Genomic DNA, 18,928 nt, shown 5'->3' with positions numbered 1-18,928 from the left:
CTTGAAGCAATCCCACTAAAATCAGGGACTAGACTAGGCTGCCCACTTTCTCCCTACCTATTCAATATAGTACTTGAATTCCTAGCCAGAGCAATTAGACAACAAAAGGAGGTCAAGGGGATACAAATTGGAAAGGAAAAAGTCAAAATATCACTATATGCTGATGATATGATAGTATATATAAGTGACCCTAAAAATCCCACCAGAGAACTATTAAACCTGATAAACACCTTCATTGAAATAGCTGGATATAAAATTAACTCAAACAAATCAGTGGCCTTTCTCTACACAAAGGATAAACAGGGTGAGAAAGAAATTAGGGAGACAACACCCTTCAATATTCACAAATAATATAAAATACCTTGGTGTGACTCTAACTAAGGAAGTGAAAGATCTGTATGGGAAGAACTTCAAGTCTCTGAAGAAAGAAATTGAAGAATATCTCAGAAGATGGAAAGAGCTCCCATGCTCACGGATTGGCAGGATCAATATAGTAAAAATGGCTATCTTGCTGAAAGCAATCTACACATTCAGTGCAATCCCCATCAAAATTCCAACTCAATTATTCACCGAATTAAAAGGGGCAATTTGCAAATTCATGTGGAATAGCAAAAAACCTAGGATAGCAAAAGCTATTCTCAATGATAAAAGAACCTCTGCGGAAATCACAATGCCTGACCTCAAGCTGTACTACAGAGCAATTGTTATAAAAACTGCATGGTACTGGTACAGCAACAGACAGGTAGACCAAGGGAATAAAATTGAAGACCCAGAAAAGAACCCACACACCTATTATCACTTGATCTTTGACAAGGGAGCTAAAACCACCCAGTGGAAAAAAGACAGCATTTTCAACAAATGGTGCTGGATTAACTGGCGGTTAGCATGTAGAAGAATGCCAATTGATCCATTCCTATCTCCTTGTACTAAGCTCAAGTCTAGGTGGATCAAGGAACTCCACATAAAACCAGAGACACTGAAACTTACAGAAGAGAAAGTGGGGAAAAACCTTGAAGATATGAGCACAGTGGAAAAATTCCTGAACAGAACAGCAGTGGCTTGGGCTGTAAGATTGAGAATCAACAAATGGGGCCTCATAGAATTGCAAAGCTTCTGTAAGGCAAAAGACACCGTCAATAAGACAAAAAGGCCACCAACAGATTGGGAAAGGATCTTTACCAATCCTAAAACACATAGGGGAATAATATCCAACATATAAAAAAACAAAAGGAGATGCACTCCAGAAAATCAAATAGCACTATTAAAAAATGGGGTACAGAGCTAAACAAAGAATTTTCAACTGAGGAATACTGAATGGCTGAGAAGCACCTAAAAAAATATTCAACATCCTTAGTCATCAGGGAAATGCAAATCAAAACAACCTTGCAATTCCACCTCACACCAGTCAGAATGACTAAGATTAAAATCTTAGGTGAGAGCAGATGTGGGCAAGGATGTGGAGAAAGAGGAACAGTCCTCCATTGCTGGTAGGATTGCAAGCTGGTACAACCACTCTGGAAATCAGTCTGGTGGATCCTCAGAAAATTGGACATAGTACTACCAGATGAACCAGCAATTTGTCTCCTGGGCATATACCCAGATATTCCTACTTGTAATAAAGACACATGCTCCAATATATTCATAGCAGCCTCATTTATAATAGCCAGAAGCTGGAAAGAACCCTGATGTACCTCAACAGAGGAATGGATACAGAAAATGTGGTACATTTACCCAATAGAGTACTACTCAGCAATTTAAAACAATGAATTCATGAAATTCTTAGGTAAGTGGATGGATCTGGAGGATTTCAATCTGAGTGAGGTAACCCAATCACAAAAGAACATACATGATATGCACTCACTGATAAGTGGATATTCGCTCAGAAAATTAGAATACCCAAGATGCAATTTGCAAAACACATGAAACTCAAGAAGAAGGAAGACCAACCTGTGGATTCTTTGCTCCTTCTTAGAATGGGGACAAAATACCCATGGAAGGAGTTACAGAGACAAAATTCAGAACTGAGATGGACGGAAGGACCACCCAGAGACAGCCCCCACCCACTGATCCATTCCTTATACAACCACCAAACCCAGACACTATTGCATATGCCAGAAAGATTTTGCTGACAGGACCCTGATATAGCTGTCTCTTGTGCAGCTATGCCAGTGTCTGGCAAATACAGAAGTGGATGCTCACAGTCATCTGTTGGATGGAACACAGGGCCCCTAATGAAGAAGCTAGAGAAGTACCCAAGGAGCAAAAGAGGTCTGCAACCCAAAGGAGGAACAACAATATGAACTAATCAGTACCTCCCCCTGCCCCCCCAGAACTTTGTCTCTAGTTGCATTTGTAGCAGAGGATGGCATAGTCGGCCATCAATAGGAGGAGAGGCCCTTGGTATTGCAAAGATCATATGCCCCATTACAGGGGAATGCCAGGGCCAGGAAGTGGTATGGGTGGGTTGGGGAGTAGGGTGGGGGGAGGGTATAAGGAACTTTTGGGACAGCATTTGAGTTGTAAATGAAGAAAATATCTAATAAAAAATGTGATAGAAGGTACATAGTCCCTGACATCTACATTTGAAGTTTCTTTCGGGCAAATCTTTACTAACATTGTTGCTCAGAGTACATTTCACCTGGAATATTTGGTGGTAGGCTATCACAGACAGGGAGAATTTACGTCCACCCCAACTTTAGACTTCTACCCAGAAAAGAAAAGAAAAAGATCCAAGTCTGGAAAGCTGGGCCAGGAACTTGTACTGAAAAGTCTTACCAGTCCAGGACCATCAAAGAGTTAACTCTGAGTCTTGTTCATGAGTAGTTCCAAAACTCTGCTTCCTCGCTCTGCTTCCTTTCCAGAGAACCTACCATTTAGAGGAGGCTGATTATAAACAGCCTTCCCAGTGTTAAAGTTAGATATTATTGATTCAAATGTAGTTCTGACTTGGTAAGTGTCCATTAGAAAAGGTGTGTCACAAACACTGGCCTCTCATCCAGCTACTGCATGTAGAACACTTGGCTTATTATCTCTGCTTACAGAAATGCACTAAGAGTGCTATGTTTGCTGGTATTACTGCACAGTAGAAAATGAGGAAAAAACATGAATAGTCACATGTAAAGAGACATGTAAAGAGGTGTCAAAATGATGAGATGTTTATTTTCAGAAAACAAATAAATTGATGCCACCTTGAGATAAAGTTTCATACTTGGAAGGTTAGCATAGCACTCAAGTTTGTCGGGCCTTTCCCAGATGTTCACATACACCTGGGCTGCAGAGCTAGGCTCTCTGCAGGGGGATTTGGCATATCAGTATCACTAGAGACCATGAATAAGGTATTAGTAAGTGACTGTACATATGAGCAAGTGTGCATGCCCACATAGAGGCAAGCCCAAATGTTGGCTTTCAGGCACTGTTCACTCTCAGTGACCTTGAACTCCCCAAATAAGCTAGGATGACTGGCCAGTGAGCACCAAGAATATGCACATTAGCCTCATCCAGACTGACATTAAAAGTGAGTATCACCGCCGGGCGTGGTGGCAAAGCCTTTAATCCCAGCACTTGGGAGGCAGAGGCAGGCGGATTTCTGAGTTCGAGGCCAGCCTGGTCTACAAAGTGAGTTCCAGGACAAGCCAGGCTACACAGAGTAACCCTGTCTCAAAAAAAAAAAAAAGTGTGTATCACCATTCCTGAATTGTTATGAGGGTTTTAGGGATTGATTTAGGCTTTCATCATTATAAAACTTATTTTTGTTTTGCTAAACAATAGGATAGTTAAGAGAAAGATAGATAGATAGATAGATAGATAGATAGATAGATAGATAGATAGATAGATAGATAATACATATTCCCTGACACTTACGTTTGAAATTACTTCTGTGAAAAACTTTACTAACATTGCTGCTCACAGTACATTTCACCTGGAATATTTGGTGGTAGGCTATCACAGACAGGGAGAATTTACGTCCACCCCAACTTTAGACTTCTAATTATCCAGACAAAGTAACCTGCTGCAGACTTTCTTTGGCTGTTGAGTGTTGCCATTTAATGGCTAACTTAAAGATGGCATGTCCTTGTACCATTTTAATATGCATTAAAAACAACCTGCTTATCTTAGTCAGCCCATATATTTAGTTTTCTAATAATTTCATGCACTAATATGTGCTAATAATCCAGACCATCAGATAATCAATAACATCAATTATTTAATGATGGATGAGTATAGGCATTACAAACACTTTATCTGGATTATTTGGTGATACCTTTCAATAGTTCAATAAAGTTACTATCATATTCTCCACTGCAAATTAGGAAAATGAAAACAAAGATATGTAATTTAACCAAAGCCAAACAGACAATTTCAGGGAATGGATATGTAACAAAGATTCATTTAGGTAGAACTGACAAAAAGGGAATGATAAAAAAAAATAAATTGCATACATCTTAGCTACTAATGCAAATTCCAGCCTCATGTACAGGACCCTCCAGAATACCTGCCCAATTTTCAGACTGAAGACCATACCACCAACCTCTGGCATTCACAACCCCCAATGCCACAGGAGCCTGTTTGCTCCCTAAGACCTAGAGGCAGCACCACTGACACTGTAGGTCCCCATTCCTTGTATGCCAGATCAAGCAGAACACCAACTGGTGAGGTCAGAGGTCATGCACTTCCCAAGTGTGCTGGTGTCAGTACAGCTTTCTTACTCATAGATCAGTATGGAGTACTTCCATGCCACAGATTCAAGCATTATCAATCTGATATACAACTATCTAAGCCCAGAGAACAACAGGGAGATATCAAAACACCCACTCAGTAAAAGTAGGTGAGAAACTCACACCAAAGACCAAACCAGCAAATTGCCTCCATGTGGCAAGACCAATCTTAAAACATGAGCTCTGTCACAATCACAGACTATGTTTCCTCCTAAATTACTAAACATGTAATCCCCAGTGAGAGTAATTTAGACAAATCTTCAGAAAAAATACTTTTAAAATTATAGATATTTTCCATGAAAATATAAATATTTACAAAGAGAACATGAACTCACCTCCAGATGGATGCAAAGGGCATAAGAATAAAATGCCTGGATGAATGCTCAGAGAGAAGAAGCAAATGAAATATCAAAGACAATTGAGAATATGTAAATAGAATTGAACCAAGTATAGAGATATGGAAGAAAGTCAAGCTAAAATGATTCTTGAAGTAAAAACTTCATAAATCAAATAAAAAACTAAGTGGAAAGTCTCATCAGTAGAATAATCATGGGCACATTAGGATACCAGTGATTGGAGACAAGCTAGAGAAGTAGAATCATTCAGTCAAAGCATAATAAATCTTAAGAAGCACAGGGATGCAACATTTGAGCCCTTTGGGACATACAAAAACAGCAAATCTATAAGTTAAGAGGTAGGAGAATGAGGAGAATTCTAGGGCAAAGACATGGAAATATCTTAAATAAAACCATAGAATAAAATTTACCTATACTATGTATAGTCCCATGTTAAATGTTACCACTATTATTAATACTAATAGTATCAGTAATATATAAAAAAAAAACTCCTTTCTTCTGATTTGCCTTCTCCTGACCTATCTCTGTGTCTCTGTCTGTCTCTGTGCCTCTCTGTGTCTGTCGCTCTGTCTCTCTCTCTCTACCTGTCAGTCTCTATCTGCCTCTCCCTCTCTCTCCTCCTCCTCTGAAGTAGTGTTGCACAGGCTACCCTCAATGTCATGTTCTTCCTGCTACAGCCTCCCAAAGGTGATCAGCACAACATCTACCTAAGGATACTTTATGAAATCAGAATTTTCCTACACTAATTGCATGATTAGATTAATTATATGTCCAGAAAATCAAATAACCCCATTAAAAAATGGGGCTAAGAACTGAACAAAGAATTCTCACCTGAGGAATACCGAATGGCAGAGAAGCACCTGAAAAAATGTTCAACATCCTTAATCATCAGGGAAATGCAAATCAAAACAACCCTGAGATTCCACCTCACACCAGTCAGAATGGCTAGATCAAAAATTCAGGTGACAGCAGATGTGTGGACGTTGTACATCGTGGTGCGCACTAGGCTCCGCACCACGATGTACAACGTCCACAAGAATATGTATTCACTGATAAGTGGATATTAGCCCAGAAACTTAGGATACCCAAGATATAAGATACAATTTGCTAAACGCATGAAAATCAAGAAGAATGAAGACTAAAGTGGGGACACTGTGCCCCTTCTTACAACTGGGAACAAAACACCCATGGAAGGAGTTACAGAGACAAAGTTTTGAGCTGTGATGAAAGGATGGACCATCTAGAGACTGCCATATCCAGGGATCCATCCCATAATCAGCTTCCAAACGTTGACACCATTGCATACACTAGCAAGATTTTGCTGAAAGGACCCAGATATAGCTCTCTCTTGTGAAACTATGCCGGGGCCAAACAAACACAGAAGTGGATGCTCACTGTCAGCTATTGGATGGATCACAGGGCTCCCAATGGAGAACTTAGAGAAAGTACCCAAGGAGCTAAAGGGATCTGCAACCCTATAGTTGGAACAACAAGATGAACTAACCAGTACCCCGGAGCTCTTGTCTCTAGCTGCATATGTAACAAAAGATGGCCTAGTCGGCCATCACTGGAAAGAGAGGCCCATTGGACTTGCAAACTTTATATGCCCCAATACAGGGGAATGCCAGGGCCAAAAGAATGGGAATGGGTGGGTAGGGAAGTGTGGGGTGGGTTATGGGGGACTTTTGGGATAGCATTGGAAATGTAATTGAGGAAAATACATAATAAAAAAAGATTAATTATATGTATTATTCCAAAATATAACTCTAACTTTAATGGGTAAAAGGAGAGGAGACTTTTAGAGGGAACAATATATGTTCATTTTCCAGAATAATGGACTGAGTTTATAACGAATGCTATGTTCCAACCTGGAAACAGCTTAATGATGTTTTTGTAGTAATCAAACAAAAGGAAGTCATGAATCATGGTACTTTTCAAATACTTTGGTGAAAATATCAGGTAGATAGATTATAACAAAATGGGGAATCTCTACCAAAGGCATCAGATAATATCTCACAACATGCTTAGCCTTTGGGTCAGTGCCAGCTAGTGGCCTGTTGACATATTCTAAAAGGATTTATCAATTAGTCATAAAAATGCCCATTAAACACAAACAGGGACAATTAAAAATGATCAACTGATTAAAGATTGTTCAGGATGCTTTGACATCAAGACCACAACACTTCAATTCTTCACCATCATGGATGTTCTAACAGACAGCTCTCCTCTGGGAACTTCAGTCCACAGAAAGTAGATTCCAAGGATATGGGACAGGAACTTTTAGCATTTTGACACATTATTTCTTGGATGTACTCAATCATCCTACTCTAAACTTAGAATAATCACAATTGTCAAAGATAGTTTCTTATATTGTTGTTTTGTGAGGTGCAGGGAGATTTCTTCCTCTTTTGTTAATTTATTATTTAATGCACGCATATAACATAGTGTGGTCACACTAACTAGACCCCATCTTTCTTACTCACCTCATCTCAAACCTCTATCTTCCTAAGCAGTCCAGCAACAACAGCATGCTTTTTTTTTTTAATTGCTCTGTGACCCACTGCATCCCTCCCTGATGCTCTAAGTTCATGATTTTCTTTGCAGATCACTAAAGTAAAAGCCATGAGCCCTGGGTGTGGACCAAACTTTGTTACACTGACCTGCCTCCTGAAACCTGTACATTGGTCTCTAATATTTTCCCATTGAGGTGATTATTTACTTAGAGATGCAATGGCAATAGTTTTCTTCATTATAAACTATAAATTGTAACTAACAAGAGATTCTGTAATCTCTGAAATTCCCCAGTGTGAATGAAAGTACTGGGAACTGTAGCAGTAAATACCATCCTGTCCTGACTTAATTCTAAGCCATTCAGTTACTGCAAACCTCTGTGCAGAGAATTAATAAAAGACCATATCACATTTTGAGCTCCCTGGCCTTTATTTGAACCGCTCTCAGATACCCTCACTGAGTTAGTGTGAAGGCTATTCTGTCTTTAGTTGGTAACCTGCAGGACCTAAGACCTCACTGGGGAAATAGAACCCAAGATGTTCCCTGGAAGCCCTAAAAGTGCTGTGAGCATTTAAGGCTCTGGTGGCCCCTGGCTGAGCATCAAGTGGCTGTGTTTGCCAAGAGGATGTGGGTGGGCACAGATGGGGCTGGTTCTTATGCAGGCTAGTCTAGAAGCTCTAATGTTGTGTTTATCCAGACTGCACAGTAGTAGGTGGCTTCATCTTCTTTCTTCAAGTAATTTATTTCCAAGGTTGAAGTAGAACTTTTAAAATCTTTACTTGCTTCAATTTTTTTGTTCTTCCCTCCTAAGGGTCGTTGATTGTAGTTTGTCTCAACATATATTAGATACTCAAACTGTTGATTTGTTTTTTGCCGGTACCAATGTATAGCTGTGTTGGAGAAATATGGAAGATAAATTGTACAGGATATTTGCGCTCTCTCATCTGTCGCTCTGGTGACCGATACTTCAGTTTGCTCCAGCTGCCCAAGCCCAACTGCAAGCAAAGGGAAAAGTTCTCATGAGCAAAGAAAACAGCATTTGAATAAATGGAAATGAGGATGAGTTCACTGCCTCCTGCACCCAGAAATGTCCACTTACAAACCCAGAGGCAGCAGCAGGAGGTGAACCATCTCAGGAGCAGCATCCCAAGGTCGGGCTGCTTCACAGGGAGGCAGGAAGTGCTCTGCAGGCTGGAATTTCAGGTCACCAGCTGGAGGGTGGGACTGTGCTATAGTCTCAGAAAAATGCAGAGTCAGTGGGTTCCTCCAGGGTTGGTCATGATCTGTTCCAGTTCTGAGCAGTTCTGGGGTTTCCTGCCTCACAGCAGCTCATTGGATGTGTCTGTAGGTTAAAGGTCTAGAGAGACATCTTTTGTATGTCTTTATTTGGGTACAGAGCAGGGAGAGTGGCCCAGTCAGTCCTTCACTCCACTGTAACATAACTATGTTACTTGGAGATGATGAAGAAACATTTGCTATATTCTGTCTGTTTTCTTTGTTTGTTGGTGATTTGCTGTTGATTCAAGATCCAGATACAAAGGCTGACTGTGATGTTCTGCACTAGGAGTTGCTATACTTGGCTGACACTCTGTGCACAAGCAAAAGGGTAGTTTTGTGTTTTCTTCTACCAAATGCAAAGTAGGTTTTTACTTGGGTAATTACATTTCATTTAACTCCAAAGAAAAAGAACTTAATTGAAATTGTTGACAGTCTTTGTAAAGTTTTGTCTCCTTGTGTATCCTAGGTTACAGCTTAAGTATATACAGCTTGAGACAGCTATGATTAACATTCAATGATAGCATTAACATTCAAGACTAATGTTATGCCAGGCCAGGCATGGTGGTGCACGTCTTTAATCCCAGTACTTGGGAGGCAGAGGTAGGCAGATTTCTGAGTTTGAGGCCAGCCTGGACTACAGAGTGAGTTCCAGAACAGCCAGGGCTACACAGAGAAACCCTGTCTCAAAAAAAAAAAAAAAAAAAAAGACTAAGGTTATAAGGTTGCCATTAGTGGGTCACAGCCATTGGGGATTTCTTAGGCATTTGACAAACCTTGTTACCTGCTTTGACTTAACCTTATCTTCAGCTGTATGAAGTGAGAACTGTGTTCTTGTCCATTTGACAAAAAGAGACAGGAGGAAAAGAGAAGCAAAATTCAACACAATTCTATCCTGTCCCGCGGGATTCAGTTATTCGTGGGTGAGAGAGGGACTGCAAACCTGGAAGGAAATGGGAGGAAGGGAAGGAGAGGCAGGAGACCAAGAAGGGTACCTATCAAGGTCTCGTTTATTATGCTAAGGTGCCTTCTTTGTAAAGCATACATCCCGGGAATAGGGGAGGGGTCGATGGGGAATTTTACAAAGAACAAAGAAGCGGGCATCTGCTGACATGGGGGCCCGAAGTCAGGCGCCAGGTAGCGGGCACTCTGCATCTTATCTCTGGAACATAGATCCTCCTTGACAGCCTTGGGGGTCAGGCTGGGCTCAGGCAAAACTCGTGTCCTTGGATGGCATGGGAGTTTAGGAAGAGATAGGGAAGAGGGACTATAATTCAGCTTTTACAGCCTCAGGTGCCAGGAAGGGAATACGGAGGAGGGAGTGATAACCAGCTCCTAGCACAAGGCCATTTGGGAGATTGTGTTAGGGAGATTGTGAAGGGCTCGCTTTCTCACGGGATGGTCTCTGACACAATTCAATAACACAGGACCCTTAAGTGTGATGATTCAGATAAAGAAAAAAAGAGTCCATGAAGATACCAGACATTTACATTTTCTTCATCTTTTACTCTACTTATTTATGGACAGAAGTATAGTTCCACTCACATCACCCACATGTATTGTGCAATTGCTGCTAAGGAAAAGAAATCAGCTTGTCAAAGGGATATTTGACTCTGCATGGTTTTTGCAGCAGGACTCACATGAGCCAAGCTTTGGATGAGTTTTGTTTTCTAACCACGGATGAATGGATAAAGAAAGCATGAGGTGTGGGTGGGAGTATGTGTGCACATGTATGGGTGCAGTTATATATCCTGTATAGTTTATCTTCCATATTTCTCCAACACAGTTATACATTGGTACCAGCAAAAAACAAATCAACAGATTGAGTATCTAATACATGTCTGGACAAAATACAATCAACACCACTTAGGAGGGAAGAAAAAGAAAGTTGAAGCAGAGAATTGGAGTAGCTGTCCACAGTGTTTATAGTCTGCTGAGGAACATTATACATTACTCCCAATGCCTAACTGGGCCTTGTTCCTCCAACCACACTATCCCCATTCCTTTCTCAGTCATTATTTTATTCTCTACATATCTGACACCAATTATCGAGCATCCATACAAAAATAAGATGTGAATGCCTCTTATAACAGGAATGAATATACGTGACATACACCACTTTCTGTGCCTCACTGATTTCATGCAACACAGGTATCTTTCCATATTAGTATTATTGTTACAAATAATACTATTTGCTCCTTTGTGACAGGTAAATAATATCCAACTGCACCCATACGTGTGCTCACATATTCTCACCCACACCTCAAGCTTTCTTTATCCATTCATCCCTGGTAAGAAAACAAAGCTGATCCAAAGCTTGGCTCATGTGAGTCCTGCTGCAAAAACCATGCAGAGTCAAATATCTCTTTGACAAGCTGATTTCTTTTCCTTAGGGGCCCATGCACAGTATGTGTGGGTGACATGAGTGGAACTATACTTCAGTCCATAAATAAGTAGAGTAAAAGATGAAGAAAATGTAAATGTCCGGTATCTCCATGGACTCTTTTTTTCCTTATCTGGATCATTACACTTAAGAGTTCTGTGTTATTGAATGGTGTTGAATTTTACTTTTCTTTTCCTATGTCTCCACTTGTCAAAGGGGGAAGAACACAGAACCCACTTCAAACAGCGGCAGATAAGGTTAAGTCAAAGCAGGTAATGAGGCTTGTCAAATGCCTAAGAAATCCCCAATGGCTGTGACACACTAATGGCAACCTTATTCTTTTTTTTTTTTTTTCTAGACAAGGTTTCTCTGTATAGCCCATGGACTCTGCGTTTTCCTGAGACAACAGGACAGCCCCACCCTCCAGCTGGTGACCTGAAATTCCAGCCTGCAGAGCACTTCCTGCCTCCCTGTGAAACAGCCCTGACCATTGAGATGCTGCTCCTGAGATGGTTCACCTCCTGCTGCTGCCTCTGGGTTTGTAAGTGGACATTTCTGGGTGCAGGAGGCAGTGAACTCATCCTCATTTCCATTTATTCAAATGCTGTTTTCTTTGCTCATGAGAACTTTTCCCTTTGCTTGCAGTTGGGCTTGGGCAGCTGGAGCAAACTGAAGTATCGGTCACCAGAGCGACAGATGAGAGTGCGCAAATATCCTGTATAGCTTCTCTTCCATATTTCTCCACACAGTTATACATTGGTACCGGCAAAAAACAAATCAACAGTTTGAGTATCTAATACATGTCTTGACAAACTACAATCAAAGACCCTTAGGAGGAAAGTACAGAAAAATTGAAGCAAGTAAAGATTTTCAAACTTCTACCTCAATCTTGAAAATAAATTACTTGAAGAAAGAAGATGAAGCCACTTTCTACTGTGCAGTCTGGATAAACACAACATTAGAGCTTCTAGACTAGCCTGCATAAGAACCAGCCCCATCTGTGCCCACCCACATCCTCTTGGCAAACACAGCCACTTGATGCTCAGCCAGGGGCCACCAGAGCCTTAAATGCTCACAGCACTTTTAGGGCTTCCAGGGAACATCTTGGGTTCTATTTCCCCAGTGAGGTCTTAGGTCCTGCAGGTTACCAACTAAAGACAGAATAGCCTTCACACTAACTCAGTGAGGGTATCTAAGAGCTATTCAAATAAAGGCCAGGGAGCTCAAAATGTGATATGGTCTTTTGTTAATTCTCTGCACAGAGCTTTGCAGCAACTGAATGGCTTAGAATTAAGTCAGGACAGGGTTAAAGATGAGGAGAGACAGGAAGCCCACAGGGATATTTACTGCTACAGTTTCCCAGTACCTTTATACACACTGGGGATTTTCAGAGATTACAGGATCTCTCTATAGTTTATAATGAAGAAAACTAGTGACCATTGCATCACTAACTAAATAATCAGCTCAATGGGAAAATATTAGAGACCAATGTACAGGTTTCGTGAGGCAGGTCAGTATAACAAAACTTGGTCCACACCCTGGACTCATGGCTTTTACTTTAGTGACCTGCATGGAGAGTCATGAACTCAGAGCAAGAACATCAGGGAGGGGATGCAGTGGGTCACAGAACAAATTAAAACAAAAACAAAACAAAAACAAGAAATGAAAAAAAACCATGCTGTAGTTGCTGGACTGCTTAGGAAGGGGGAGGTTTTAGATGAGGTGAATAAGAAAGAGGCAGGCGAGTTAGTGTGACCATATTATGTATGTTATGGGTGCATGAAATAATAAATTAACAAAAAAGGGAAGAAATCTCCCTGCACCTCACAAAACAACAATATAATAAACAATCTTTGACAATTGTGATTATTCTGAGTTTAGAGTAGGATGATTGAGTACATCCAAGAAATAATGTGTCAAAATGCTAAAAGTTCCTGTCCCATGTCCTTGGAATCTACTTTCTGTGGACTGAAGTTCCCAGAGGAGAGCTGTCTGTTAGAACATCCATGATGGTGAAGAATTGAAGTGTTGTGGTCTTGATGCCAAAGCATCCTTAACGATCACTAATCAGTTAATCACTTTTAATTGTCCTTGTTTGTGTTTAATGGGCATTTTTATGACTAATTGATAAATCCTTTTGGAATATGTCAACAGGCCACTAGCTGGCACTGACCCAAAGGCTAAGCATGATGTGAGATATTATCTGATGACTTTGGTAGAGGTTCCCCATTTTGCTATAATCTATCTACCTGATATTTTCACCAAAGTATTTGAAAAGTACCATGATTCATGACTTCCTTTTGTTTGATTACTACAAAAACATTAAACTGTTTCCAGGTTGGAACATAGCATTCGTTATAAACTCAGTCCATTATTCTGGAAAATGAACATATATTGTTCCCTCTAAAAATCTCCTCTCCTTTTACCCATTAAAGTTAGAGTTATATTTTGGAATAATACATATAATTAATCTAATCATGCAATTAGTGTAGAAAAATTCTAATTTCAGAAAGTATCCTTAGGTAGATGTTGTGCTGATCACCTTTCGGAGGCTGTAGCAGGAAGAGCATGACATTGAGGGTAGCCTGGGCAACACTACTTCAGAGGAGGAGAGAGAGGGAGAGGCAGATAGAGACCGACAGGTAGAGAGAGAGAGAGACAGAGAGGCACAGAGACAGACAGAGAGAGACACAGAGATAGGTCAGGAGAAGGCAAATCAGAAGAAAGGAGGTGTTTTTCTATATTACTGATACTCTTAGTATTAATGATAGAGGTAAGTTATAACATGGGACTATCCTTAGTATAGGTAAATTTTATTCTATGGTTTTATTTAAGATATTTCCATGTCTTTGCCCTAGAATTCTCCTCATTCTCCTACCTCTTAACTTACAGATTTGCTCTTTTCGTATGTCCCAAAAGACTCAAATGTTGCATCCCTGTGCTTCTTAAGATTTATTATGCTTTGAATGATCCGACTTCTCTAGCTTGTCTTCAATCACTGGTATCCTAATGTGCCCATGATTATTCTACTGATGAGACTTTCCACTTAGTTTTTTATTTGACTTATAAAGTTTTTACTTCAAGTATCATTTTAGCGTGACTTTTCTTCCATATCTCTATATTTGATTCAATTCTATTTTCATATTCTCAATTGTCTTTTGATATTTCATTTGCTTGTTCTCTCTGAGCATTTATCCAGGCATTTTATTCTTATCCTCTTTGCATCCATCTGGAAATGAGTTCATGTTCTCTTTGAAAATATTTGTATTTTTCTGGAAAATATCTATAATTAAAAAAAAATATTTTCCTGAAGTTTTGTCTAAATTGCTCTAACTGGGGATTACATGTTTAGTAATTTAGGAGGAAACATAGTCTGTGATTGTGACAGAGCTCATGTTTTAAGATTGGTCTTGCCACATGGAGGCAATTTGCTGGTTTGGTCTTTGGTGTGAGTTTCTCACCTACTTTTACTGAGTAGGTGTTTTGATATCTCCCTGTTGTTCTCTGGGCTTAGATAGTTGTATTGACAATGCTTGAATCTGTGGCATGGAAGTACTCCATACTGATCTATGAGTATGAAAGCTGTACTGACACCAGCACACTTGGGAAGTGCATGACCTCTGACCTCACCAGTTGTTGTTCTGCTTGAGCTGGCATACAAGGAATAGGGACCTACAATGTTAGGGGTGCTGCCTCTAGGTCTTAGGGAGCAAACAGGCTCCTGTGGTAGTGGGGGTTGAGAATGCCAGAGGTTGGTGGTATGGTCTTCTGTCTGACAATTGGGCAGGTATTCTGGAGGGTCCTGTACATGAGGCTGGAATTTGGATTAGTTAAGATGTACGCAATTTTTTTTTATCATTCCCTATTTGTCAGTACTACCTAAATGAATCTTTGTTACATATCCATTCCCTGAAATTGTCTGTTTGGCTTTGGTTAAATTACATATCTTTGTTTTCATTTTCCTAATTTGCAGTGGAGAATATGATAGTAACTTTATTGAACTGTTGAAAGGTATCACAAATAATCCAAATAAAGTTTTTGTAATACCTATACTCATCCATCATTAAATAATTGATGTTATTGATTAAGGATGGTCTGGATTATTAGCACAAATTAGTGTGTGAAATTATTAGACAACTAACTATATAGGGCTGACTAAGATAAGCAGGTTGTTTTTAATGCATATTACAATGGTACAAGGACATTCCATCTTTAAGTTAGCCATGAAAGGGCAACACTCAACAGCCAAAGAAAGTCTGCAGCAGGTTACTTTGTCTGGATAATTAGAAGTATGAAGTTGGGGTGGACATAAATTCTCCCTGTCTGTGATAGCCTACCACCAAATATTCCAGGTAAAATATAGTGTGAGCAACAATGTTAGTAAAGTTTTTCACAGAAGTAATTTCAAACGTAAGTGTCAGGGAATATGTATCTTCTATCTATCTCTTAACTATCCTATATTAGAGCAAAACAAAACTAAGTTTTATAATGATGAAAGCCTAAGTCAATCCCTAAAGCCCTCATAAGAATTCAGGAATGGTGATACACACTTTTAATCTCAGTCTGGATGAGGTTAATGTGCATATTCTTGGTGCTCACTGGCCAGTCATCCTAGCTTATTTAGTGAGTTCAAGATCACTGAGAGTGGACAGTGCCTGAAAGCCAACACTTGGGCTTGCCTCTATGTGGGCATGCACACGTGCTCAAATGTACAGTCACTGACTAATAATACCTTATTCATGGTCTCTAGTGATACTGATATGCCAAATCCCCCTGCAGAGAGCCTAGCTCTGCAGCCCAGATGTATGTGAACATCTGGGAAAGGCCTGACAAACTTGAGTGCTATGCTAACCTTCCAAGTATAAAACTTTATCTCAAGGTGGCATCAATTTATTTGTTTGCTGAAAATAAACATCTCATCAGTTTGACACCTGTTTACATGTCTCTTTACATGTGACTATTCACGTTCTTTCCTCATTTTCTACTGTGCAGTAATACTAGCAAACATAGCACTCTTAGTGCATTTCTGTAAGCAGAGATAATAAGCCAAGTGTTCTACATGCAGTAGCTGGATGAGAGGCCAGTGTTTGTGACACACCTTTTCTAATGGACACTTACCAAGTCAGAACAACATTTGAATCAATAATATCTAACTTTAACACTGAAAAGGCTGTTTATAATCAGCCTCCTCTAAATGGTAGGTTCTCTGGAAAGGAAGCAGAGCGAGGAAGCAGAGTTTTGGAACTACTCATGAACAAGACTCAGAGATAACTCCTTGATGGTCCTGGATTGATAAGACTTCAGTACAAATTCCTGGCTCAGCTTTCCAGACATGGAACTTTTTCTTTTCTTTTCTTTTCTTTTCTTTTCTTTTCTTTTCTTTTCTTTTCTTTTCTTTTCTTTTCTTTTCTTTTCTTTTCTTTTCGTTTCTCTTCTCTTCTCTTCTCTTCTCTTCTCTTCTCTTCTCTTCTCTTCTCTTCTCTTCTCTTCTCTTCTCTTCCTTCCCTTCCCTTCCCTTCCCTTCCTTTCCCTTTCTTTTCTTTTCTTTTCCTTTCTTTTCTGGGTAGAAGTCTAAAGTTGGGGTGGAAGTAAATTCTCCATGTCTAAAATAGCCTACCACCAAATATTCCAGGTGAAATGTAGTGTGAGCAAGAATGTTAGTAAAGAGTTGCCTGAAAGAAATTTCAAATGTAGATGTCAGGGACTATGTATCTTCTATCACATTTTTTATTAGATATTTTCTTCATTTATAACTCAAATGCTATCCCAAAAGTCCCTGATATCCTCTCCCCACCCTGCTCCCCAACCCACCCATACCACTTCCTTGCCCAGGCATTCCCCTGTACTGGGGCATATGATCTTTGCAATACCAAGAGCCTCTCCTCCTATTGATGGCCTACTATGACATCCTCTGCTACAAATGCAACTAGAGACACAGCACCGGGGCGGGGGGAGGTTCTGATTAGTTCATATTGTTGTTCCTCCTTTGGGTTGCAGACCTCTTTAGCTCCTTGGGTACTTCTCTAGCTTCTTCATTAGGGGTCCCGTGTTCCATCCAACAAATGACTGTGAGCATCCACTTCTGTATTTGCCAGACACTGGCATAGCTGCACAAGAGACAGCTATATCAGGGTCCTGTCAGAAAAATCTTTCTGGCATATGCAATAGGGTCTGGGTTTGCTGATTGTATATGGGATGGATCCCCAGGATGGGCTGTCTCTGGATCGGCCTTCCCTCAATCTCAGTTCCTAATTTTGTCTCTGTAACTCCTTCCATGGGTATTTTGTCCCCATTCTAAGAAGGAGCAAAGAATCCACAGGTTGGTCTTCCTTCTTCTTGAGTTTCATGTGTTTTGCAAATTGCATCTTGGGTATTCTAATTTTCTGAGCGAATATCCACTTATCAGTGAGTGCATATCATGTATGTTCTTTTGTGATTGGGTTACCTCACTCAGATTGAAATCCTCCAGATGAAATCATCCATCCATTTACCTAAGAATTTAATGAATTCATTGTTTTTAATTGCTGAGTAGTACTCTATTAGGTAAATGTTCCACATTTTCTGTATCCATTCCTCTGTTGAGGGACATCTGGGTTCTTTCTAGGTTCTAGCTATTATAAATGAGGTTGCTATGAACATATTGGAGTATGTGTCTTTATTACAAGTAGGAACATCTAGGTATATGCCCAAGAGACAAATTTCTGGATCATCCGGTAGTACTGTGTCCAATTTTCTGAGGATCCACAAGACTGATATCCAGAGTGGTTGTACCAGCTTGCAATCCTACCAGCAATGGAGGAGTGTTCCTCTTTCTCCACATCCTTACCAGCATCTGCTGTTACCTAAGTTTTTGGTTTTTTTTTTTTTTATCTTAGTTATTCTGACTGGTGTGAGTTGGAATCACGGGGTTGTTTTGATTTGCATTTCCCTGATGACTAAGGTTGTTAAACATTTTTAAATGCTTCTCAGCCATTCAGTATTCCTCAGTTGAAAATTCTTTGTTTAGCTCTGTACCCCATTTTTTAATACTGCTATTTTATTTTCTGGAGTGTGTCTCCTTATGTTTTATATATATATATATTGGTTATTATTCCCCTATGTGTTTTAGGATTGGTAAAGATACTTTCCCAATCTGTTGGTGGCCTTTTTGTCTTATTGATAGTGTCTTTTGCCTTACAGAAGCTTTGCAATGTTATGAAGTCCCATTTGTTGATTCTCAATCTTACAGCCCAAGCCACTGCTGTTCTGTTCAGGAATTTTTCCACTGTGCTCATATCTTCAAGGCATTTCCCCACTATCTCTTCTATAAGTTTCAGTGTCTCTGGTTTTATGTGGAGTTCCTTGATCCACCTAGTTCATTGATCCACCTAGACTTGAGCTTAGTAAAAGGAAATATGAATGGATCAATTGGCATTCTTCTACATGCTAACCTCCAGTTAAGCCAGCACCATTTGTTGAAAAGGCTGTCTTTTTTCCACTGGGTGGTTTTAGCTCCCTTGTCAAAGTTCAAGAGACCATAGATGTGTGGGTTCATTTCTGGGTCTTCAATTCTATTCCATTTGTCTACCTGTCTGTTGCTGTACCAGTACCATGCAGTTTTTATAACAATTGCTCTATAGTACACCTTTAGGTCAGGCATGGTGATTCCACCAGAGGTTCTTTTATCCTTGAGAAGAGTTTTTGCTATC

The 18,928-nt window shown here is 40.0% G+C and overlaps 1 gene segment (V, D, J or C); it reads right to left on the bottom strand.

Moving 5' to 3' along the window:
* LOC110308269 overlaps window positions 1-8,727 on the bottom strand; it is a 21,970-nt gene extending 13,243 nt beyond the window's left edge. Inside the window, 2 exon segments of the C gene segment in view lie at window positions 8,278-8,577; window positions 8,682-8,727. Coding sequence covers window positions 8,278-8,577; window positions 8,682-8,727 — 346 coding nt within the window.
* Window positions 8,728-18,928: the final 10,201 nt, after the last annotated feature.

The sequence above is a fragment of the Mus caroli genome, chromosome 13 (assembly GCF_900094665.2).
Source record: "Mus caroli chromosome 13, CAROLI_EIJ_v1.1, whole genome shotgun sequence".
NCBI classification, from domain to species: domain Eukaryota; kingdom Metazoa; phylum Chordata; class Mammalia; order Rodentia; family Muridae; genus Mus; species Mus caroli.
The sequence above is the reverse complement of the archived record's forward strand: the minus strand, read 5'-3'. Positions and strand labels throughout refer to the sequence as shown.